Source organism: Agelaius tricolor, unplaced genomic scaffold (genome assembly GCF_023055355.1).
Source record: "Agelaius tricolor isolate 1412-34295 unplaced genomic scaffold, bAgeTri1.0.p SCAF_6, whole genome shotgun sequence".
Classification (NCBI taxonomy): Eukaryota; Metazoa; Chordata; class Aves; order Passeriformes; family Icteridae; genus Agelaius; species Agelaius tricolor.
The window spans coordinates 18,440,222-18,466,214 of NW_027269266.1; the positions used below are offsets into that span (position 1 = coordinate 18,440,222).

A 25,993-nucleotide genomic window follows, 5' to 3' on the forward strand; every position below is an offset into this window, starting at 1 on the left:
GATTTAGTTTTCATTTTCTTCTGATACATGATTTTATCTTAGGGAAGAATATTTTCTTTTATTTCTCTTCTCCAGTTGGTGGATACACAAGGTTTTCTTGCTGTCCTAGAATTCAAGAACATTTGAATTACTTGGGAACAGTATCCAGCTGCAGCTATAGACTGTAAAACAGTTGGCTGACATGGCAGTATTTGGGAAATAAGGAGCAAATGACTCTCATAATGAAGAACATTTTGCAATCTTAGTGTTTGGCCAGCCACACTGACTCCTACAAAAGAACAGAGTATTTTGTAGGTACAGCACAGTATAAATTCAATAAGAATTTGACAATTTTATGTAAGTCAGAGTTTCTTCTCTTATTTTGCCACGCTTCAGATTTGTACCTTTGTACATGCAGTGTGCTATTTAGTCCCATGATACAGGGTACATGCCTGGGATCTGTATCATCCAAAGGAGAGAATTGTGTTTGTGTAACTATTCAATCTTCACAGGAAAGCTGAATTCTCTTCCAGTGATACAGATGCTTTACCAAGTACTGCCATTCAATTTGGGGTATCTTTTTGCTGCAGATACTGTGGAAGATCAATTCCACCATCTCTCACTAGTGGTGGCAATATGATGACGTTGTCCTTCGTGACAGATCACAGCATTGCATCTGAAGGTTTCTCAGCTAATTATATCTCCCTGGATGCATCCAAAGGTAATATGTCAGTCTGTTCATTATGCAAATTAAATGTTTTCAGCTGTCACTATAAATAACCACTACAAGAAACAGAAACATTATTTTCTGTGTTGCCAGAAGACTTCCTGGTGCCTCTTCTACTCCTTCTTATTCATTCTGCTTTATTCAGAAGCTTTTTTTACTCCCTAGGAAAGCGGAAAGCAATTTCTGTTAGCAGCATTGTTGCTTTCTTTAAAAAGTCAGTAAGAGCTGACATGGCAGAACTGCATGAATTATTTAGGAAAAGTATTTTCTGAATTTTCTTTGTCCACTCTGAACTGAGTATGTGTGATCTAGGAAACTTAGTGATCATGGACAACTCACTTGAATGGGAGACTCTTGGGTGCCATAAAAAATTAATTTAGTCTCTGTAAGGTTCAATATTGATGGTGGGTAGAGAAAGGGCAATTAGGATGAAATTTGATAAAGCACCAAAATAACCTGAAAGCACAAGAGATTTTTTTCATTACAGTGCAACATTTCTGTCTCCACTAGAGTTCAAGGCTCCTGTTATGCATTAAATCCCTTCTTAAAGTATCTTCTAAAGGGCCAACACTTACATCAGTGAGGTAAAGGAAGAATTCTCTCTGTTCTCTTCTCTTTTGGACATTAGGAGGAATTTTTTCACAGAAAGGGTGGTTAAACATTGGAATGGACTGGCCAGGGAGGTGGTGGAGTCACCACCCCTGGCTGTGTTCAAGAAATGACTGCACATGGCACTTAGTGCTACAGAAGGTAGAGGGACAGGGTCTGCCTGGCAGAATTAAACCACAGAAGAGGCAGAGTGGCACAAAGAAGAAAAAAGTAAAAATGAGAACATATTTTTAGCTGGGATGTTTGTTATCTATCACTAACCAGTTTATATGTGCTTTCTGTGTGTGAGTGCAGACTACAAGGGATTTGTTAGATGAACACCAGAAATTCACAGTACTCATCTATGCAGCCATAAACTACTGTTCATTGTTTGCTCTTAATTTCTTTATTTTTCCTAATTCCTAAATTTATTCAACCTGTTTAAAAGCAGCAAATTTTCCAATTCTTAACAGCTTCCTTGGTGACATCTTGGGAAAATTGGCTATTTTGTCTCTCAACATGTGTTTAGGTGAGACCAGTACAGATTTTGCTGCTGTGGTTTTATTCACTACAAGATAACTTACAAATCCAAAGAAACCATTTTCTCAGCTGCCTTCATTTGTATTTGAGTTATCTGGCAATGAAACCAAAAGCCAGTACAAACAATTAAGATTTAATGACAACTATTGCAAGGAGGACATTTCTATTTCTTAGAAAGTAATAGGCAATAAAACAAGTTCTACTTTTAAAAATCTTTCCAGGAAAATCTACTTTCTCTGTAGTTTGAAATCTGAATTCTTACTAGTAAGAAATTGGGAAATTCTCATCCTTATAAAGTCTTTTTTTAGCCTTTGTTTGCAACTGCAAACTAAAACTTCCGTAAATATCATTGTTGCTTTTTAATCTGGTATTTTTTTCTTTTTAACTCACCTCAGATTACTCTTTCATGGGTGGATTGATTCCTTCCTAAATATTCTTATAGCAACTTTTCTCAGAGTCCATCGAGTATTCTTTACTCAACATTGATCTGTGTTTCTGTCTCTGTTGTAGCCATATCTGCTTCTGTCATTTCAATGCTGTCCAGTTTCACAGTTCTGCCTCTGCCTCCTCTCTCCTGTATTCCCCTCCTTTACCACCACCATGTGATTGGCTTTTCTCACTTTTCATCCAAAGCACTGCAATATGTGTCATGTGGAGTTCCAACTGCATTTTAAAGCATTCAAACAATGCTTTAAAAATGCACATCTGCTGTCTCTTCAATGCTTTTAACAACTATATAATATGTTTATATGAAATGAGTGTTATGTAATATCTTAATCCAAATTCTGTATAACACTTAGAATTTTCTTTTCTTATAATGAACACAAATATCTTTGCTACTCTCCAGACAATCTGCACTAATTCTCAATTTATTCTCACTCTTGGAACAATCACTAGAATAAACACTTTTTATTTCAACCACTACAGCTGGTATAAATATGGCAAAGTGGGAGATAGCTGCTGAAACTGAGAGTAAATAAACTTACAGAGAGGCTGAAACTATGATTTGTTTTTTTACAAAGATTTGTTTCCTTTGGTCCAGTACAAGTATAGCAGTACCATAAAGTTTTCATAAATACCAGAGAGCTAAAATTCATTTTTATTAAGAATAAAGTGTTTTGAAATTTCTATGGCCTGAGAGAAGGCAAACACATATGAGTATGTGGATTTTGCTGTGAGAAGCAACTCCTCACTTTCCTGCAAACATATAAAGTTTAGTTTTCCCATTGTGAGATGTTTAGGTCTGATCTTCATCTCATGTATATCCAGTTACACTAAGGTAGCAAATTACTAAGCATAATAATGTCTGAAAAATATACTAAAACTATGATTTTTTTCTTTACATCTGCTGCTAATTTAGATTTTTTTCTGCTGAAGAAAATATGGTTCTAATAATGTTTCTTGTGCAATAAGAATTCTTCATATTTTTCAGTTGTGTTTTCTTAGCCAGCTAGAGCATAACCAGTATCAGAACTTGTCAAAGATGTTCTGGTTCATATTACACATTTCAATAGTCTTTTGCCTGGAGTTATTTCAGAGAGAATGAGCTATTGAAAACATGGACAAGATTGTCCCTCTTCCCCCTGCCAAGTAAATTTGAGTTAAAAAAAAGAAGGATATGTAGGAGTGATGTTTTTAAATGCAAAATTGAATTATTTTCTTCTCCATGCATCTTGGTAAACAATATTTTTGTTAGCATGGCTTATCTGTGATATATTAAATACTTGAAAAGGAGCCTGAAAAGAATAAAAGGCAAAGCTATATTTCCTGTTAAAAAAAAAAAAAAAAAAAAATTGAATGGCACAAGATGCAGCCATTGCCCATAAAGTGCAAACAATTGTTTTCGCAGTCTGCCAGCCAGTAGCTGTGAATAGCTCATGTAGCAGCAAGACAGATGGAAATCCTTCAGTCAGAGAAGCCCTCATGGTACTCATTTTAAAATGGGTATCACCCACTTCAGCTAGAGGTACTCTTAGTTCTTTGCCATCCTTCTGTCATTTAAAAGGGAAGGTCACATGGAATGCAGGGTAATATTTTGATTTGTTTCAAAGAGTCCACGTCTCAACTACCGAATAGATGAATGTCACAAAAGCCATGTAAGTGTTATGGTAGATTTTAGGGGTTTCTTCTGCAAGTTTTGGCTGACCACATCACAAATAGCCCATATAAAAATATAAAAAAATATTTGAAAGACTTTAGTCCTTTCTGGAACTTTTGTGCAGGGTCTTGATAGACACAGGCCACAGTTTTCCCATAGGATTAGTAGTGAAGTCAGTGCTATTATTTTTTCCCCCCTCAAACTTCTTCACAAATAAGTGGAAATTCATCTGTTTTACTTTGAATTGGGGTTTTGGCAGAGTGTTTGGTTGGTTTGTTAGTTGGTTTTCGGTTTGTTTAGGGTTTTTAAAATTTGTTTATTTCCTTAGAGATGCTTCATTTCAGTCTTTTTGCTGGGAAAAGTTAACCATAATAAGATTTTTAGCAGATTGCCTTCCTGGTATATTTTTTTGTTCCTGGTCTTTCTCTGGTTTTCGTGAAAGATAATTCTCCTCATTATCATCCTGAATTGTGAATAGTATTTATCAGGATATGTAATCTAGTTTTAAAAAGCTTCATTGTGGATTATATGTTACTTACAATGACTATTTGGAGTTTGAGAAGGATGAGGAAAGAGAAAAACATCTGTGAATCCATGAACTTAAAAATGTTCCTGAAAGTATAGTATGGATTTGTGTGTCTTCTCCCTTGATAGCTGAGTACAAGTTGAGGTCTTCATTCCCCTCTTTCTGACTGAACCCAGTAATTGTTAGGAGTGTGATGCCTGGCTCTGGTTTTCAGCTGAATGAGCAATGATGAGAATGGAAAGTAATGTCTGACAAAGAGGTGTGTGCAGAGATGTGCAGAGGATGCTTGAATAAGGTTGACCTTAGCCAGAAAATAAAGCTGATGTCCTATATTTGTCTTGGGCATCTGCTCAGCTCACCCCAAGTCTCAGGAAAAAGGCTCAGCTGGCTGGCACCTGACAACATTTTTAGGCTGCTGTAACTTGGCAGTGTTTGATCAGGGTGTTAGTCTGCCTATAAAAGCCAAAATATGTCAGTAGAACTCCACAGTGTTTAGGTGTAAAGCAGCAGAAGGCAGACAGAGATTCTATTTGAACCATCATACCCAGTATTCTGAGGGAGTTTGGGTCTAACATGTTACAAAAGACCTTTGTGTGCCTCCTAGGTAAAAATCCACTCCTCCCTTCCCTGCATCTGCCAGCAGCAGTAACAGAAGGCCCTGAAATGCAGATGTGCTTTCACATTGCCTGTGGAGAGGCATATACTTCATGTGATAGTTTCTTCTTTTTTTTTTTTCCTAATCATGCATGGTACTACATAAAGAGTGAATATTTAGGGATCTCAGTTTTCCTTTGGTACAGTGAGATTGAAAGAAAAATCCCATGTTACTTACTGCACTATTGCTTGATTTTTGATTATTTAGGATTGTGGCAACTGATTGGTATCTCTTTAGGGGAAAAAACCTGGATATAATTTTCTACATTGTGCATGATTGCACAAATGAGTAGTACAAAAGCTGGCATTTTTCTCTGCTATTGGCTATTACAGTGGGGTACTGCCATTTATGGCATTTTTTCCAGAAAAGCTAACATATTCAATACTAAAATCAGAAGGCAGATTGAATAGCTTTCAAAACCTCATACACTGGGCAAAGCAAGATGTGTGATTGTCCTCAACAATTGCCTCCTGTTTTTCATGAGCTGTAATAAGTGTCTTCCAACTAAACTGAATTCATGGTTTTTTCCAGACATATAATAATCACATATACTATTAGACTGCATTCTGAACTTTGGCAAGGAGTCAAAGTACTTTCTTTTCCTGCTAACCTTGCTAAGTTTTCACAGAAGGGCCTGTTATTGCCCAAGCACACCCCCAAACGATAGTGAAGTGAGTGCTAAAGGGGAATTCCAGCTCTCCTGCTGAAAGTAGAACACCATGAATGAATCCAGTTACCAGAAAAGAGTTGGCTGTCAGAAAACATGGGTTCATCTATGCTTTTCTAAATCCTCATAGCAGCCAGCATATCCCATCTATACTTGGATTTATTTCACTGTAGCCAGAAGTCTAACATTTATAAGGCAGCCACTGTTCCATCTTCTGTATTTATTATCCCTTAGCTCATAAAGAAGATTGTTAAATGAAATATAAAGCAGTGCAGAGCATCCAGTTTAGAACAGCACACTTGGGATATGAGTTTCTGTCTGGGTTCCTCCCAGGAAGAAAAACTTTGGTGAGGGAGGGAACCTGGACAATTCTGTGGAAACTATTATAAGGGCTGATAAAAAAAAAGGCTTCTGTAGTGCTAATTTTACTGTAAGGGTTCTTATCTAGTACACCAATTTTAATATTGTACAGGTTTAAATCTGGTAGTCTCAGTCTCTGAGAGAGTTAGTAATGGCAGTACTGCAAGAGCTCTAATCATCAAGTATACACATTTCAGACACCTATCCCTCCAAAAGCAGGAGGAAATAATTAAATAAGTTAAAAATAAGTAACCTGATAAATATACACACTTTTTTCCTTTTAATGTTTTTTACTGCTTTTTCTCTAGTGGTCTGTTAGAAAAACTTGGGTCACATTTCTAAGTCAGATTTCTAACCCAGCATCCTCAAGAAAACATATGACTTGAGGATCTGGGGTTTGATGATAAGCCCTACATATGACAAAACACCATGGGAGCTGGCAGCACAGCCAACAATCCATTAGAAGGATTTACAAAGCAGCACAAAGCTCTTATGGTGACCAGGACTAAGCTGTTTGTTATGTGCATACATTAAAACATAGCAGTGATGGAACACATAAATGGCTCAAATTCTAAATAAAGACTTTCATAGATAATGATTTTAGGTAAACTAGTGCATGAAACCTTTTTCATTTGTCAATACCAAGCCAATGGCAGAAAATTATTGACCTTTTTCTGTGTCCTTTTTCTCTGTTCTCCCCATGATGAATTAGGAACAGGAGTCTGGGAGTTAGCTTTGGGAGTATTTATCCCACAGAAAATGTTTGGAACAGAGGCCTTCCAGGTGACCCAGAATGCAAAAAAACCCCAAACCACTATTAAAAATGCACAATTAAAAGCAAAAGTGTTTTAGTAGTTAGAATGGCTTTGAACAGACATGGAAATGACCTACCTTAGACATGAAGGGCCTAAAGTGTAGTTCCATCCCTTCCCCCTAAATTGTTTTGCAATTAAAGAGTTAAGCATAGACATTGCTACACTGCAGCTGTGCTAGAAAGCAGATCTCAGAGATCTGTGGCAACCAGGTTAAATGATTATTTTGCTTGCTCTCTCAGTTCTATTTATAATTAGTCTAAACCTGCCTAATTGGTAGGAACTATTTAATTTCTTACATTTGCAACCTCTAGGACCTGAAATGGGGAAATGGAGGACCAGAATGTTTCCCCAGGCTCATCAAATCCAGTCCACAATTTTGTGTCACCCCCCCTTTTTTATCCCCATGTCCTTTTTTTTTCTTTTTTTTTAGCTAAAAGCTACATAATGTGGACCCCTCCTTAAATTAATCAAACTGTATCTTAAGAACCAGTGGAATGTTTCCTCCTTTCTGAATCTGTTATGCTGATTGGATCATTGCTCAAGAAACTCACTTCCTAATAAAATTTTTTCCTAATTTCTATGTATCTGTATTCATGGACATTTTTTAACTTCTGAATTTGTCCTGTCATTCAGAATGTGTTCTACTTTTCCTTTCTTCATGCTTCTTGATGTTTATCTGCTCTTGCTAAGCCAAACAAGTGAAGCTCTTCTTGTGTCACTTGCCTACTAATCTACTAATTTCCTGCTATCTCCACAATCTCTGTCTTACTTGTTCCCATTTGATTTCCAGAACCTCAGGGCCCACGGTTATCCACACTTTCCCAGGTGACATGTCACCATTGCCTTATGCAGTGGCATCAGGATTTCCTGTTTTGCCTGAAAACACCTGGCACAGTTCACATTTCCTCTTGCCCTTTTTGTAGCCATATCACAAACTTTGCTCATTGATTGTGATCGACTAATAGACAGCAAATCTTCTTTCCAAATAAAGTTTCATACTATTTTGTAGCAAATATTTTAATTCCTAGAGTTTATGTCTGTGCTTTGAAAAGAGCTTATTTTTAATTATTGCTTAGATTCTACCTCAGCATTACTCACACTATTTTCTTCTTCCTAGCTTATACATTGCTCACCAAAAAAAAAAAAATCATTTAAAAATAAGACCTTAAGTAAGACTCTTGTATCCTCAAATTCTAAGGATTATACCACTTTCTAACTTATTGTCACTTATAGCCCAGAAAATGGGAAAAGAAATTTAGATATACAATCCCCTCTAACAGGTTTGACCATAGGGAATGCTTGAAAAACAATGTAGGTTCTCCTCATTCTCCTCATAGCTAGAAACTGTATTTACTTTCCATCACCACTGCTCCTCAGAAATTCAGGAATCCTACCTTTCATTTTCAGCAAGACATCCCTTTCAGTTTCCATTCTCTGCTTACTTGGACTTTAGGACAAAGCCATCTAGGCAGGTGAAACTGCTTTTATGTTGCCTATTTATTACAGAAAGTGTTCTGGTAAAAACTGAACAAATCAACTCAAATGTAAGAAATCCCATGAAACAGCTGGATCCTGGTTTTAGTTTATACTGTTGACATTCAGCAGTGAGATGTGTCCAGGAAGAGTTATAATGCGCAGGAACACAGGATGTTTGCTCCTCTGCCTGTTGAAAATAGAAATTTCCTGTTAATTTAGCAGACATATGACATTAATTTATCTTTGTTTCTTTTCTTTTTAAAGTTTGCTCGCACAACTACACAGCTGACACTGGTGTGCTGACATCTCCCAACTACCCCAACAACTACCCAGTCCGCACGGAGTGCACCTACACCATCACAGTGGGGATCAACAGGCGCATCGCGCTCAGCTTCACCAACTTCACCCTGGAGGGCAACAAACGCTGCACAGAGGATTATGTAGAAATCAGGCAAGGCTCATCATTTCCCTTGTCCTGGGTACTGGTTTGTGTGTTGTCCAAACCCACTTAAGCATGTTCAGAATCTTTATTCTTAACTGTACATCCTGCTGTCAGTGTGGGAAATGGACTTACCTTTAAAGGCGACCTTTTCCTGCTCTCATCCTGCTCTGTTGTCAGCTTTCCCACTTGATAAATTCCAGTTCTGAGAGCAAGTGGAGTGTGTGGACTATGTTCCCATGCACTGCATTTGGGTTGTCTTCCTTAGTGCAGAAACAAGGAGTTTTATTGTCTGTTTTGTGACATATTCTCCATGATATTTGTAAAGCCGTGGTAGTCAGGAGAAGTTCCAGGTGACTGAAAAAGGAGAAAACCATTCTTAAAAAGGGTAGAATAGAGGATCCTGAGAACAATTGACCTGTCTGCCTCACCTCTGTGCCTGGGAATATAATGGAACAGATCCCCCTAGAAGCTCTGCTAAGGCACATGGAAGACAAGGAGGTGGCTGTGGACAGCCAGCACGACTTCACCAAGGGCATTCTTGACCAACCCAGTGGCGTCCTGTGATGGAATGACTGCATCAGTGGATGAATAAGCAGCAACAGATGTCATCTGTGCAGACATCTGTAAAGCCTCTGACACAGTCCCCCACAACATTCTTCTCACTAAATTGGAGAGAGATAGATTGGATGGGTGGATGGTTTGGAAGATGAAGAGTTGATTGGATTGTCACATCCAGAGGGCGCATATGAGATCTCTGACAAGTGATCCCTCAGAGGTCTATTATGGGATCAGAGTTATTTAATATCTTCATTAATGACATAGTGGGATCAAGTCAGATGACATAAGCTGAGTGGTGCAGCTGACACACCTGAAGGACAGGATGCCATCCAGAGGGACCTAGATAAGCTTGACCAGTTGGCCCATGTGAACCTCATGAGCTTCAACAAGGCCAAGTACAAGGTCCTGCTCCTGGTTTGGAGCAACTCTCAGTATCAATACAGGCTGGGGAGTGAACAGAACAAGAGCAGCCCAGGGGAGAAGTACTTGGGGGTGCAGGTGGATGAAAAATCAGACAGGATCTGGCAATGGACACATTGCAGCCCAGAAAGCCAACTGTATCCTAGGCTGCATCAAAAGCAGCACGGGAAGCAGGCCAAGGGAGGTGATTCTGCCCCTCTGCTCTGCCCTGGTGCGAGAAACCCCACCTGGAATGCTGCATCCATCTCTGGGGCCACCAGCATAAGGCACAGGTCTTGGAGCAAGTTCAAAGGAGGATCATGAGGACAATCAGAGGGCTGGAGCACTCTCATATGAAGACAGGCTGAGTTTGGATTATTCAGAAGAAACTTTTTACAATGAGGGTAGTAAGGCACTGGAACAGGTTGCCCACAGAAGTAGCTAATGCCCTATCCTTGGAAATGTTCAAGGTCAGGCTGGACAAGGCTCTGAGCAACCTCATCTACTTGAAAATGTCCCTGTTCCTTTCAGAGTTGGGTGGCATAGATGACCCTTAATGCCCCTTCCAACTCAAACTATTCTATATTCTATATCCTGTATTCTATATTCTATATTCTGTTTTATGTTTATAGTCTTTAGATAGTAGCTACTCTAGGAGGTAACAAGAAGAGCATATAGATAATCTGCTATATTTTTCTATACTGGCATCACCATTAAACTTAGGATACTAACCTAGTAATTTCTAGGAAATTTTGCAGGACAGGGACAAGTAGAAGAAAGGAATATTTGCAGGAAGGTTACCTGCTCACAGTTCAGCAGCACCAAGTGCATATCCTTTCTGCTGTGTGGCTGCAGATGGATTTGCAATTTGCAGTGTTGGTGCACCCATTCCTGCCAGCTCTCTGGGTGAGCCATATCTGAGGAGTGCAGTGTGTTTTTTCAGTCTGAGCATGCTAAGAGTTTCCATTACCTCACTGAGCACCATGATAAAGCTCATCTGGAATGTTATACCAGATATTCTGTATGGGTTATTCCTTGCTAAATAGTATCTTCTTTTGAAAACCAAACAAAAATCTGCTTGCTGAAGTTGAAGTATTGAGATTCTGAATTCCACCTGAATTAGCTGGGTTTTTTCAGCTGTACATACCAACTGGAGAAAGTTATGAAAACCTGAAAAGCTTTCTCAGTATTTTCTAAGTAAAGCATTTCTTTTTTTTTTATTTTTAGAGAAACAATCTGAGATTAAATTCAATCTAACTTTATTTTAACAATTAACACTTTAATTTGGGGTGACCCAAAAGTAATTTTTTTCCACTTTTTCACCTTAGGAACTGAAAACATTTTTTATAGCATAAATCTAACTTAGTTTTCACTGTGAAGAGTTCAGCAGCGTTAAACAGCTTCTAAGATATGGGCAGAACATTCTAAGTGCAACTCAGCACATTGCTACTGCCATAACTGGATTTTTAGAATGCCTCTTCAAAGTCATTCTAATACTTTACATACTGATACTGTTAAATGGGATGGCTACACAAGTCTTAGGTGAAGTGCCACTCTCATTTCTTGTCCTGAGGTGTCCTCTGATAAACTGCATTCAGTCAACTAAGAAAATTGTTCATCTGACCACAGCTGCAGAGGCCAAGATGCAAGTGAGGTGCAAGTGTAATGAGATGCAAGTGTTCTGGCACATTTCTCCAACTGCCAGCAACATGAGACAGCAGCAAGCAGTTTAAGCTAGGAGGATGACAAGAAAACAGAGTGGCAAAGGCTAAGTAGAAATTTTTCTCAAAAGCAGCTGTAAACCTGTGAATATGCAATTGAAGGTCTTACTGTCCACTTAAAAAGCATCATAGGAAGATCACACCATATATAGGTATAAATTATCTGTCATTGTCCTAGTGGCCTGTAGGTTGATTGTAGTATGAAAGTACTTAAAGAAAAGGTAAGGAAGCAATTGATAAGCAGGTTGCCACCCTCTTTTTATTCCCATAAGGCATGTGCAGGAGGCAAACCAGAACATTAGCTGTGAATCCTGATTACAGAATGAAAAAAATGTTACTGGAAATATTACTTAATTTAAAAACAGGAATATAAGTGGTTTTAGAACCAATTCTGAAGACTAAGAAAATATTTCAAAACATGCATCACATCAGTGAAATTAATTCAGGAATGAATTCCCATTTGTATGGTGGCAAATAAAAACATGTTTTAAACATGTTTTTTTTTAAATAAGTCAGCTCATCTAGGTTTGCACCAGGCTAAAGAGTGAGGAATGAGGAAATTATTATTTCAAATTTGAAGATTACCTTTGGTTGCCCCAGTGATTGTCACCTTGTAGAATATAGGGAATATAGTCTACCTGAGACACTTCTCAAGCTTGCCATTGTGTTGACACACTCAGGCTGCTGAGATGAGAGAGTGACATGCCCAGCAATGGTAGGGCTTATTACTGCAAGCAGCAAGACTCAGTATTTGGTAGCAGTATATCTGTTGAAGATGAAGAGTCAGGATTAGTCTTTCCCAGGCCTGAAAGAATTACAAGATTTTTGATTTGCTAGCATTTCTCATGGTGTCTCTCTTTGACCAAAGGTTTTTCTTCTTTACCATTCTAGAGATGGAGGCTATGAAACTTCTCCTCCTCTTGGAAAATTCTGTGGTACAGACCTGCCTCCTGTTATAATCTCTCATGGTAACAAGCTGTGGATAAAGTTTGTAAGTGACATATTTGGCACAAGAAGTGGATTTTCAGCAGAGTGGGATGGTACCTCAGCAGGTAAAATGATTGCATCAAGTATAGAACTATTTTACACATCTTATTTTTTATCTTTACTTTGTATTTAATTTCTCACCTTTTTCCCCTCAATTTTTCTGCTTCCAATATCCTAAAGTCTGTCTGCTAATTATATAGTGACATATATGCATGTTGTTAAGAACAAAGACATTTCTTGATCCTTAGGCTTTCTTTTTTACCTCACAAAAGAGCACACTTATTCCCAAGATATAAAGCTTCAACTTCCTCTTATGTTTAGGAAAGCAGTAATTAAGAATATTGAAGAGGTTTCTAATTTCTAATACTTCTAATATCAGAAGCACTCTTCAAGTTAGACAGTTAATATTTCTATTTATGGGCTGTCTTCTGCTTACAACATTGATGGCTGGATGCAGATTTTTGGGACATTACTGAAGAAGTTCAGGGCATGTGAAGGAGGTCACCAGTGAGAATCACACACTCCAGGTTTAATTTTCCCCTCTTCTAGTTGTTAAATGTTGCTTTGCTTTCTCTGCTATTTTCAGGTTGTGGTGGGACTTTTACAACATCTTCTGGCATCCTCATGTCTCCCAACTACCCTATGCCATATTACCAAAATTCAGAGTGCTACTGGCTGCTCAAAGGAAGCCGAGGAAGCCCATTTGAGATCCAGTTTGAGCAGTTCCACCTGGAGCATCACCAGAAGTGCAGCTTTGATTACCTTGCGGTAGGTGCCCTGGGGCACTCTGCTCCACAGGAGGCAGATGAGGGTGCTGAGTACAAAGGCAGGAAAAACACAGGGCCTTGCCTTTCAAATGGTCCTAAGTGACCAGACTCAGAATAGGAAAGCTCCCTGTTGATGTGCTCCCTTCATCTCACCGAGCCATGAGAGGCAAGGCAGCAGTGTCTGTGTAGATGCTGGTAAGAAAAGCATTTATGTCTAAATAGAAAGAATTTGATAGATAGAAATAAGAATCTGTCTGTATCTTTTAAATTTTCTGTGTTTTGAACCAAGGCCTTAGCATGACTTCTTAGTAAATTATGGGGAACAAAGCAAAATGCTCTCAATAACCATATTGTTAATACCAAATTTAATATATGAATTGTTCCACAAATTATTTGAATATTTCAAATGAAATTGAAATGGAGTGCTGTGTTCCCCTCTTGGTGACTAAGCCCCTAAAATCCCACTAGTATTCAGTTACTGGCTTCCTGTTTTGCTTATTTCTGAAATGCCTGCCAGGCTTCCTCTGAGCAGAAATGGAATTTAACCTCTTGTATACCCAGCAACATTTCCCTAAGCAGACATTTGTCAGGGGCAAATTAATCAGACACTGTAATGTCATCAGCTTTATTAACTTTTCATTTTTCTTTTTTGTTTTTGTTTTAATTTTTTTTAGATATATGATGGCAACAGCAGCAATGCTAAACCACTAGGTAAATTTTGTGGGGATCAGATACCACAAACCATCCATTCCAGTGGAGACAGTGTGTACATAAAACTAAGGACAGACAACAGTCTGCAAGGTGGAGGTTTCTTAGCCAAATACAAACAGGGTAAGTAAAGGAAGAGGAGATGTTTCTACAGCTCATGTTGTCTGTGAAGCTGCTTGCAGCCCATGATCTTACGTATTTATCAGCACAGTAAAATCTTAGAGCATACCAATGACCCAGATTTTCTATTCTGGTACAGTTACAGAACACAGAGACCTAAAAATTATCTGCCCATCTACCTGTAAAGGAGATTATCTCCTCCTTAGGAGAAAGCTAGTAAGGTGGCTCTGTTCCTATTACCTGCACCAGTGGCATATGCCACTCCAGGTTTACTCAGAATAACAAATGCTGAAAGTCTGTAACAGGGTAGATTTGATAGTTTTTGCTCTTCTGCTCCTTCAGGCTCCTGAATTTTTAAAAGAGAAGGCAGATACAGCAAGATTATCTGATCTTAGAGCTGCTTTTGAGGAAGATTAACAAAGGATAATTGAGTTTCTGTCAGCCAGACTGCCTCATTGTGGGTGCTTGGGATAATGTAGCCTATCGGGAACATTTTAAAAAGCTTAATTTTTAATATCTTGTGGTAAGGGTAATACTTTTCTTGCAAACATATTTTTGTAAAACAGTACTACCCCAGAAATATCAGAATAATAGCATGTGGAGAAAAATACAAGAAGACACATGACTAAGTTATTTTATTCCCAGTCATAATATGAATACAGTCCTGGTGTTTACTTTTCTCTTTATACACTTTATATTTTTTTTAACAGTTAAATGCATATTGGAAAATATGTAATTTCATCACATAGAAAGTGATTTGCAAGCATCTTTGTGTCCTCTAAATATGATATACCCAAGTGACAAGGACTGTTGTAAGTTTATAAGATGTGAAGTTTTCCTGGGTTTGGACAATAGTAAATGGATTATAAAAAAACAGAGCTATTCATCCACACATGACACATGCAGTAATTAGGAGAGGGAGGAAACCTTGGCTCCCTCATTCCTTACAGATATCACTACCATGTACTTTTTACAGACTGCAATGTCAAGAGGATATATTAGAAAAGATTCCCCTTGCCTTTCATTAATTAAACAGAAAGAGCACTTTCAAAGCACTCAGATGTAGAACCTGAGCTATCAGATAATGTGATTTACATTCATATTTAATTCCTGAAGATGCATCAGAGAAAGCTTTTAATGGCTTGCCCAAAAGCTAAAATTATGTAGGCAGTATGTTGTAAAATAAGGGTGCTTAGACACCAGATACATTTACCTGTACATGAAAGAGATGTAATGATTAATTGGAAAATGTTGCAAAGGAAAACATGGTATCAAGTTACCATTCAAAGGCACCTCTGTGCCTGATATGTTTCTAATAAAATCCCTTTGGCAGGGGGTAGCAGATTTTACCTGTCTTGCATTCTTCAAAACCCATTTTGTGCTCTTTGTCCTGCCCTTTCAAAAAGTCATAGGCTTCAGAGTAGCTCTGCAGGCAAGCTCCACACCAGTCCACCTGACCCTGACCCTGACCCTGCAGCTTGCATCCCAAGCATTTTGAAATACTGAAAACACAGACCTTTAAATTCTTTGGACAGAATAAAACAATGTGCAGGAGGTGGGTGTACTGTCTGTGGTGACAGACAATAGAGCAGTCATGCAAGTGAATCTGAGCTATTTCTGCTGTTCAAACTCTGCAGATTTGCTGCACAAACCAAGCAGCCTGGTCTGCTCCCTGCCTCCTGCCCACTCCCCTGGGCATTAATTACACTGCTCTGCTCCCAGTACACATTCTATGCTCTCTCCAGACAAGGGATTGCCCACACTGATATTTTTTGTCTTTAGGGAAAGGTGGATACAGCAAAATGAGACTCACTGACCTAATACCATAATTGTAGCTTTTTTTCTTTATCTAGTTTAGTTTATTTTTCTTTTCTCTGCACTTCAAGGAAAGCTCTTGTTATTCCAGGTGAGTGTCCAGTTCTTATGCTAGGATGCTATTGAATGTCTCACAAGGAAAATTATGTCTCCTTTTTAAAAAAATCCATTATCACATTCTCTTCCTGGGGCTAGAAAGCCCAATAATAGAAGTGTACTTTCCATTAGTTGTTTTAGCCAGTGATCATAATTTTTCCTAATCAGCAGAAATAAATCACTTTTATCTATTTGTCAATATTTGTTGAGCACCTCCCCAGTTTTTTTCAAATGACAGGGTACATTTCTACAATTAGTTAAAAAAAAAAAAGAAAATGTGTTTCATGAATACCCATGTATTTAGACTTAAAGAAGACTGCCCAAGAATATGTATGTTCAAAAAGATATACTGATGGGTCTGCAAGTGTCAGAAAAGAAGGTCATAATAATGCTGATAGATGCAAGTTGGAATAGCTGGAGTTTTGGTTGAAACATACAGAATATGTTCTTCAAGAGGTCACCATTCTCTTTCTGCATGGCTTCTCTAATCTGAAAAAAATATTTCTCACCTTGTAATGCTATCAGTAACTTCAACTAGTAATTTTTGAGATACTGGATTAATAACACTGAACAAAAATGATTTACAAACACTTTTTTTTCCACAGTTTGCCATGCAGTCCTGACTGTTAATCGTAGCCATGGCATATTGGAAAGCTTAAATTATCCAAATAATTACCCATTAAATGAGCACTGCAAGTGGACTATCCAAGCCACCAAGGGCAACACTCTCAACTACAGCTTCACAGCCTTTGATGTAGAAGATGGATCTGACTGTGACCGTGACTTTGTGAAGGTATGTGCCCAGATTCTAGAAACAAGAAAAATCAAGTCTTTAACAAAAAAGAAAAAATAATAAGATTGCAGAAGAGCAAGGGGAAATTTATCTTATCTAAATGTAACCATTAAAGCTCAAGTGTTAAATCCAGATTATTTAACCCTGTTTCCTCAGTGACCAGTAGGGAGTGAAGCATTGCTGCCTCAAGGCAGGTGTGAGCCTCTGAGAGGAGAATCACTCTGCAGGTGCCCAGGCTGCTACAGTCTAACTTCCACCTTAGGTTGGATGCACTGGCTTTCATGGGCAAAGGGAGATGATGTGATTCCAGCTTCATGCAAAGAAGGGGGAATCCTGAGATTAGCAAATAGGTAGCAAAAAGGCAGTGAGCTCAATTATTTTCCTCTTGTTTTTATCTGAGAAAGAATGAGGAATATTCAAAAATTGATGAATGTCTACATTTTTAAAGGGAGAGTTCCCGTGTCTCTTGTTTACACTTTACATAATTCATCTGCAGCTTTAAAGGGACTAAAAGAAAATGAATGCACCCAAAACCAAAATGTGACATTTTTAGGCAAATGAAACCATAGAGTCAATCTAAAACCAAGTATCCTTTATTTTAATTTCCTCAAAAAAAATTCAAGGAAAAAAAAAAGTTTTCTCAAAATTTTCTAGGAAAACTGAAAAGTTACTTCCTCTAAATTTTGTACTTAGTACTCTAGGATATAAAAGGTAGGCATGATCACTCTATACTGTGGATTATAATCTCCTGCCAACAATTTTGCTGTTTTGCTGGACTAATTCATCCTTCAGATCTCACCCTTGTACAGGATACCAGCACACAGCCCCTGTGCTCTACTTAGGGTTTTGCACAAGAGGAACGGAAATTTAGAGAAATCTTAGAGAAGACTGCTTACAGACAGGGAGAGGACTATGGGATAGTACCTGTATTTCTGGGGATATTTACACCCAGGTATTGCAGAAGGTTCAGCAACAGACTGGTTGATGGCCTAATCTTGTAGATGTCCTCCCTCACTCCCTCTACCTCATTACTATGGCAGCTTTCCCAGCTCAGAATTGGTAGTAAATTGACAAAAGTGATGTTCTTCCAGCTTTCTGCTCTTTGTGGCCAGGAATGGAAAGAAAGAATAGACATGTGAAGAAAATAAACAAGGGAGCACTGTATTGAGAACTAACCATTAAGGCCTGGTTTGTTTTTGTGAGGAGGCTGAAAAAGAAACATTGGAGCCAAGTGGAGAGGCCAGTGTTAGTCTCAAGATGCCTAAAGCCTTGACCCATGGAAAGCAGGAGCCCTGCACACAGTAGCCAGCCTGTGAGGAGCAAGAAACTTGCCAGATTCACTATTGTAGACATAAGTCAAGGGTGGAGGAATAGTGCCAGGGGCAAGGATCTGATCCAAGGCACTTAAAAGAACAGAAAGAAACATATTGGAGAGAATGAGGAGACAGAAGCACTCTTTGCTTAACAATTTTTCAGTGCTTTCAGTCAAAGAAAATACAGGCTGAAAGAGGTTTAAAAAAGAGAAAACAAGGGGAAAAATAAAGTCATGGAAGTGTGTTAAGGAGGCTTTTATTCACAATTCATGTAATGTTACTTACAAATCTTTCTCCAAATGCTATTAAGAAATACCCCTTGGAAAAGATGTCCTCATTTGGTTGTTGCATGCTGCACAAATATGTGCCATAGTGTAAAAAGAGAAGGAGGTTGAACCAGCCAGGGAATTCAATGGTGTTTGCTCCCACCCTGCCTCTTGTGAAAGGGGAGGAATGGGCAAGGCTGGGAATGTGCTGTGGTGTAGGGGAAAGGGGGAATCATCTGCAACAAGCATGCAGTTCACTTTTGAACCAGGCTGCAGATATTTGGGACTTTTCTGTTTGAAATCCTTATGGAGGCTGACACTGCTGCAAATAGGAAAAAAAAGGATCATTAAAAGAAACCTCATAGCCATTCAGCTAAAAGGAATTACTTTTCAGCCACATATCAGTTTTGAGATTCCTTTATTTCAGTGAGGTCTAAGAGGGGAAAGATCTAATGATCTCACTGGGTATAACAGAGACATAAACTGTTCACTGCAGTCTAAGTAGGTGATGCAGGGACCATACACCAGAGTCCCTCACCGTTTTCTTGGAAGAAATAGGAACCTGCTGCTCAGACACTTTCCATGTAGCTATGCTCATGAACCAGGGTGGCCATGGGTGCTGATCAAGTGCTCTTTTCCCTGGGAGCTTTTAAGGGTCCCTTCCCCCATCTTGTTTTGGGTTTGTGGCAGCAGCTCTCCCACCTCAGGCACTTACCTGAACAGACAGCAACACTCTTTGTCTTCTTAGCTCTGTGGCAGCTCTGACAGTAGCAGCAAGCTGCTCCATGGTGACAATATCTGCTCCTGCTTGCTGGGAGGCTGGGGACAGGAAGGACAAGAGTTAGCTGTTAGGGTGGATTAGCTGATATCACAGCTGTAGTGGCAGAAGGAGTGGTATATGGTGCAAGGACAAGACAAAATGTTGCAGAGGTGTTATGGCAGAAACATGACCTACAGTCAAGAAATGGCAGTTGCAAAAAACCCCAGAAGTAGTAAAGCAGTTTTTAAAAGTTAGTGTGAGAAACAGATTTATGGACATGTGGACATATTTTTATAGTCTCAAACTAAAGCTCTAATTTTTTTTGAAATCTTGCTGAATTCTGAAGGGGAAAATTATGGTGCTTGGTGGGGTGGGGACAGCTAGACTGAGCAAGCTGTTTTCCTGAGTACTGCTGAACCTTGCTTGCTGAACAAAATGCTTTTGGTACAGTCTTTATACTGGAAAAGGGCCTGTTCTTCAGCTTTGTGTTTAATTATGACTGAAACTCTGACCCAAACCCACATAAAAAGAGCATTTTGCCTCATGACTAAGTCAGATATACACAGTTAGCTATTTGCTCCCTGGCTTAATCCACATGTGAGTCAGAAGTTATATGTGTAATGTCAAAACCAAAAATTTCTACACATGGGTATTCCTAGTGATTTTCAGTTACCAAAGATATTATCATGCCATAGAGCAAATAACTGTTTCACATTAGGGGCAGGAAAAATATAGTCAGCTGTCCAGTGAGTCCAAGTACAGTGCATGGTTCCTCCAGACTGAAATTCAGTCACATCTCTACAATGAGAAGTCAGCTGTGTATTGTGTTACCTATTTCCTTTTCTCCTTTGATCATGGGAGGCTTCCTGTCAGCTGGGTCACCATTCCACCAGCTGACAGGGCTACTCATGATGAGCAGCATTTTCTTTCTGCAGGGAGCATTGGGTGACTCCAGCTTGGTCTGGTCTGGGCAGGACCTGCATCTCCACCACTTTAGCATATACAAATATTTATACTTGTGTCAAGTAGGAAGGGATAAACTCTGTTCTTCTGACTTTGGGGCAATTCTCTCCCTCTATGTGTAGGTGCCAGAAACTGAGAAGGGGCAATGTGGGAGGGAAGCAAAACTACATTTTTTTATGATGTCAGTCTCTAGGATGAATCTCATATGAGCACTTAGCCAGCAAATGAGCACTGTGCAGTGTTTCATGTCCTGTCAGAGGATGTTGGCTCATCACTAGTAATGCTCATAGGATGTGTGACATTTTGGAAGGCGTTTTGCAGTGAAGTTGCAAGAATATGACATTAATAGCTTCTGATAAAGACATGTACAGAAGTGACAATAATAAGATACAGGACATATCAAATAGCAGAATGTTTACTGGTGATGCTACACTAGCTATAATTAGATTGGATGGTCTTTAACTTATATTGCTTGCTGTGCCTTGGCTAAATAACCTGACATTAGTCTTTCCAGAGGAGTCATGGGGTTGTAAGTAGTGAGATATTGCAGGCAATGACATAGAAATGTCATTCTTTCCTCTACATTCATCAGATTATTAGCTGAGCAAGCATATATTTAACTCCCCATCCTTAATGATGAATTACCTTCTTATTTGGTATGGCAGAACATAATCTCTGGGGAGGCAAAGTAGGAAGAATATAATGGTTTTGCCCTGAAGATCAGAGTCCTGCTGTAGAACTGACATATACTCCTTCCTTATACAAGAAAAATATTATTTGAAAACTACTGATCATTCTGTCTTTCAGTGACAGTGTCCCTCTGTGCTCTTCTGCTGAGAAAGTACAACTGTCCCTTGATGTCCAGTCTGTTTAGCATCTGCTTTTAATTACAGGGATGTCATGGATTAGGAATGATCTTCTCCAATTTAGTACTCCCACAAAAACCATGCACTGCTCCCCTCTCCCCCTCCAACCAGAGGCACAAAAGGCAAAGATCAAGGTTGACATAAGAAAATTAACAGTATCAGCAGTAAGATTAATGACAGAGGGTATAGGAAAAGAAATTATTCATACAGGCAAAAAAGACCCCAAACTGTAACAGACAATCCCAGACAGTTCCCTCTGCCAGGTTTTCTAGGCCAGAGGGAGCCTCTTCTTCCTGGCCCTGTCCCTTGCCCTGGCAATGAAATGATGGTACAGAACAATCCCTGTGTCCTGGCCATGCCCCCTCCCACCTACTGCAAAAAATTAACCCTGTCCTGGCCAGAACCAGGACAAGGGCAGACCTTGCCCAGCCTTTGCAAGATGCCAGCAGCCTGACAAAGAGATAGCAAAATTGTGTCAGGCAGCAAGACAAATTTCAGAGCTCTCTGTGCAAGTTTCACCCCTTTAGTCTGTGTATCTACTGTCAGTGTTGGAATTATCATTGGGTTAATGCAAAAGAACATCCTGTGAGGGCAAACAACTGCCTGATAAATGCCTTTCTTCTGCTGCAAGCCAGGCCAGAGGTCCACTTTGGAGCAGAGCACTGCCTTGCTTGCTTACTGTCAGTGTGCTGGAGCAGCCCAGACTCTTTCAGCAACTGGGCTCAAAGTGGTTAAATACCATTGCACGATTATATCAGGAATATTATTGAATGAATACAGTAATTAATATGGCATCTGCTCCTGAGAACTGTTTCATTTCCTTCTGGTGGTAGCAGGATATGTCTTTTTTTCCCTCCTTTTTTAAACCACAGTAGCATTCCAGGGATGTACCATAATATCCTTTTTCTCCATCTGGGAATACTGCATTAGATAATTGCTGCTCACACTCATCTGGTCATGCTCTTTTTTTATTAGCTTAACATAAAAATATCTTACCCTGTTTCTAGTTTTACTCCCTCTTGCAATTAGAAAATATGCTTAAACTATATTAGGAGATTACCATTATTGCATTTTATTTATGAGTGTGTCTTTCTAAAGTGCTGCAGGAATTCTTCAAGCACAGGGAATGGCTCTTCTTATGGCCATGCATTGATTTACAAAATGTCACTGGTAGTACATGTCCCTGGAGAAGCAGATGATGTATGAAATAAACCCACCCAGGTCCTGTACCCAGACATCAAATCACAGCCTGCTGGCCATGCTGCAGTGGAATCCATTTACATATTATCATGCAAGCTGGCAGCATAACAGCACATCCCTGAATTCCTGCAGGGGGTTATGGGCCTCCAGAAGAAATCCTTCAGTGTAAGACTGTAAGGATAAAAGTGACAATTCTCAGGTTTCTGTGCCAGGCTTCATATACCACTGGTATACAATGAAATCTTAGCCCATGCACTGATTTTCAGTGAGAGATCTGGATATTTAAAAGGAGAGTATCAGGCCAAAAAGCTGTCCACCCTAAACAGGACCACCTCAGCACTCTGATTTTTTGTTTTTCTAACTGCCTGCATTGCCAGAATCAAAGTACACGTTGGCTCTGCTGTTTGAAAGGTTACGTAGAAACAAAATTAGAAATGCACACAAAACCCCCGACCCCTCACACCAGCTAAATCTGTAGTGATGCCAGGGCTGCCTGGGGCATACAGAAACCTCAGATGACAAGAAGCACAAGTGAAGCCAGCACAGACTCCTCTTTTGGGCTCCCAAAATGAGTCAGACCTTCATGGACTTAGCGTTTTCCACACCCTGCCAGCTCACAGCAATGTGACTTAGCCTGTTTCTTCAGAAAAAAGCATGCTGCAGTGAAATGCCTGTGAAACACCACCACATGATGATGGTGTGCACGCCCCTTGTTGGAGAAAGAATATTCGGGACTCATCTAGTTGCAGCTGGATTCTTGTTTCCTTTGTTCTTCTTCTGTACTCTAGATTTTGCTGGAAAGCCTGGCCATTATCTGTGAGTCTGTCTGCTTATCACACTCAGCACAGGGATTGCATTAAAAAAGTTAGGTTGTGGCTGGAGAAACTTCATTTAAATCAGCCAAAGATTCCCCTCATCAAAGGGGAGACCCCAGACAGCTCAGAAAAAACCACACTGAGTTTTGTGGAAGGTCATGTGCACCCCCTGCACTGTTCCCATAAGCCAGCCTGGAAGCCTAAGAGGCAGGAATATTTCCTTTTTTTCTGTCTCCATTTGCTGACACCAAGCTGCAACTCTCTGTTGTCCATAGAGCTGCATGATGCAAATTTTCTCAAATAAGGGGGGATTCCCAGAGCCCTTCCTGCCCTCTCTGGCCCTTTATGGTGTCAGTGTGATGTTCCTTCCCCTTACAGTTCAGTTCCTCTGGGCTGGCAAAGCCCGGACAGAAGCACAGCCCTGGCACTGCAAACTGCTCAGGCCACCCTGGGCTTTTCAGGGCAGGCACATTCTCCACCCCCCTAGGCACAGCCCCTCCCTTTGTAGGCAGCTTTTCACACAGATTTCTGCTGAAGAGTAACTTTGGAAATATTGTTGTCCCAAGCTCAAAAGCAGTCCTGTTCCCTCCACCATGAGTGGATTCCCGCTGCAGAGGAACCGCCTCAATTTCTGCTTTGAGGACAGAGGTCACTCAAACAAAATAGCAACAGCCTCATCACCAGGAGTGTGATCCCACTGCCACAAGGGCGTGGATCCCCAGGCAGTCCTTGGTCAGCAAAAGCTGCAGAGACACTTCAGGGACCCATCTGGATTCTGTCCACCACAGCGTGCTGATTGGGAGGAGGTGCCTTCCCGATAGAGCTTTGGAGATTTAGGATGGCATGCTGAACAAATAAGGTTTTGAGTGCAGATTTTGGGATGTATTGGCTAGGTGGATGTCTCCTAGGCATTCCTTTCTTCGGGAGCAGTTATTTCCTACTCATGTTCTAAAACAATTTTAAAATTTAATCCAAAGCTACACCCTGCATTTCTTACATTCTTATAATTCATTAATTGCTAAAAAAATACTGGTTTCATAAAATTTCAAGAAATAAACCTTACCTAGAAAGACAGGAATGTGCATATATGACTGTAGTTAAAAATCTTTGTTTTCTTTGAGAAGGAAGGAAATGCTAATGCAATAGGTGAAAAACTATTTTTAAAAAAATCACTCCAGTCTAATGGGGACTTCAACATTGCTCAAAATTTTAAGAGGGCTCTGATTATTTTAGGCTCAGGTTAAAAGACAAAACATAAACTCAGATAAAAATGTTACTATTAAAAAAATAGACATTAATTAATTTACTTATTTCCATATGTTAGATAAATCCCAGCAAGATTAACTAGTATGCCTCCATGTCTAAGTGATGCCTGATGTCAAATTCCATTGTCCTATAGAATAAAAGGGTTCATTAGTGAAAGTGTGCCATTGTGTGGAGATAAGAAAGGTGCATATGGTGGTCAGAGCATGAACTTTCATCATAGGGCATAAACATATTTAAATAATCATATTAAATAATCATATTAAAATATTAGTTAGAACGAGTTCTTAAGGAAGGCCTTTTTCTAGTGGCAATTGCAAATTCTTATCATCATCCAAGCACAAACATAATCTTATTTTATTCTCCTGTTTGTGCAGAAGTGTCAAGGCTCCATGTAGTCAGTCAAAGTATTAAGCTGCCTTTGTTTCTGTGAAACAATGTCATTGTGGTGCTCAGCTAGCACATTGGGCCACATCCTGGAAATTTAATTTGTTTGGATTTTCCTCTGGCTGACAGACCTGCAGGTTCTTAAGTTTGCACTTTACCCTACTGGAAGGAAATGTGTTGCTTGGAAATTAATTATTTTTGTTTTTGTTAATTCTTGTTTTAACCATTAATGGTGATCTCTCTTTAGAGTGCATTCTCTTACTTGGATGAGGATTATTTTTGTTTTTTGCTTCTTTTTGTTTTCTGGTAATATATTTGTGGCAATGCCATCAAAATTTCCTTTCCAGAATTTCTTTTCCTTTCATTTCCTTTCAGGAAGAGCTATTCAGAAACCTGTAATCACTGCCTCTGGTGTTTAGATCCAAACAATCCCATATCAGCTTTCCCAGTTCTAAGAGGAAAGGGATACTTGCATGTGTCACACTGCCCTGGAGGCTCCGAGCATGGGTGGGACACTCATGGCTCTGTTGGTTTGATCCAGGGCAGTGCCTCCTTTCCTGAGCTCTGCAAATACAGCCCAGGACTGCTGCTGCTGGTCCCTGTATAGAGGTTTTCTGACAGCAAATAGTTTGTTTCAAGCCTCAGTTGGAGACAATTATTACTATAATTGCTCATTATTATGATGAATTCGTGATATCTGATGACAGTATTATTTACAGTACAATGAAAGAGAACTGTCAGTATTCATAGGATAGATTTTCCCCTCATATAAAACTGAAAGTTTGTTTTTGAAGACTGTCACCTCTAGATCAAGACTATATGTTATTACTAACTAGTGTACATAAGCAGCTTTTTTCCACAGCTGATTAGGCATGGGCTTTCCCTCTGCAATATTTTTCCTGGTGAAAAAAATCCCCATGCCTATAGAAATAACATTCTCCAGGAGAAAACTGATATTTTGCCTTAACAATCCCTTCCCCCCACCTCCCTGCTCCCCACCCCCTAGTTTTCTGCCAGGAAAACTGAACAGATGGAGTCTTACTACCAGTCTGAAAGGCTCCCTTTTGCAAGACAGAGTAAGCTTGACAAGGCAGTCGGCTAGAAAATTGTCCCTACCTCGAGTATGTCCAAATGGAACACATTCCAAGGTTATTTTCCCCATTTTTTTATAGATCTTTATTTCTTCCAAGTAGAGGAAACCTCATTTTCCAGTCAGCTCAGTCCTTGAGCCCCTGCTCCAGTTCTGGTAATGAGCTTTTCTGTGACACAGGTCATGCCCTTTTGCTTTGCTCCTCCAAAGAGAAGCGAACAGCTGTGGCCTCC

The 25,993-nt window shown here is 39.5% G+C and overlaps 1 protein-coding gene across 1 annotated transcript in view; it reads left to right on the forward strand.

The window, feature by feature from the left end:
- CUBN (cubilin) overlaps positions 1 to 25,993 on the forward strand; it is a 144,382-nt gene that overhangs the window by 27,186 nt on the left and 91,203 nt on the right. The window contains exons 22-27 of the mRNA XM_071429898.1: positions 570 to 700; positions 8,696 to 8,882; positions 12,443 to 12,603; positions 13,125 to 13,306; positions 13,980 to 14,136; positions 16,650 to 16,837. Of these exons, the coding sequence (XP_071285999.1) occupies positions 570 to 700; positions 8,696 to 8,882; positions 12,443 to 12,603; positions 13,125 to 13,306; positions 13,980 to 14,136; positions 16,650 to 16,837 (1,006 nt within the window). The remainder of the gene's footprint in view (positions 1 to 569; positions 701 to 8,695; positions 8,883 to 12,442; positions 12,604 to 13,124; positions 13,307 to 13,979; positions 14,137 to 16,649; positions 16,838 to 25,993) is intronic.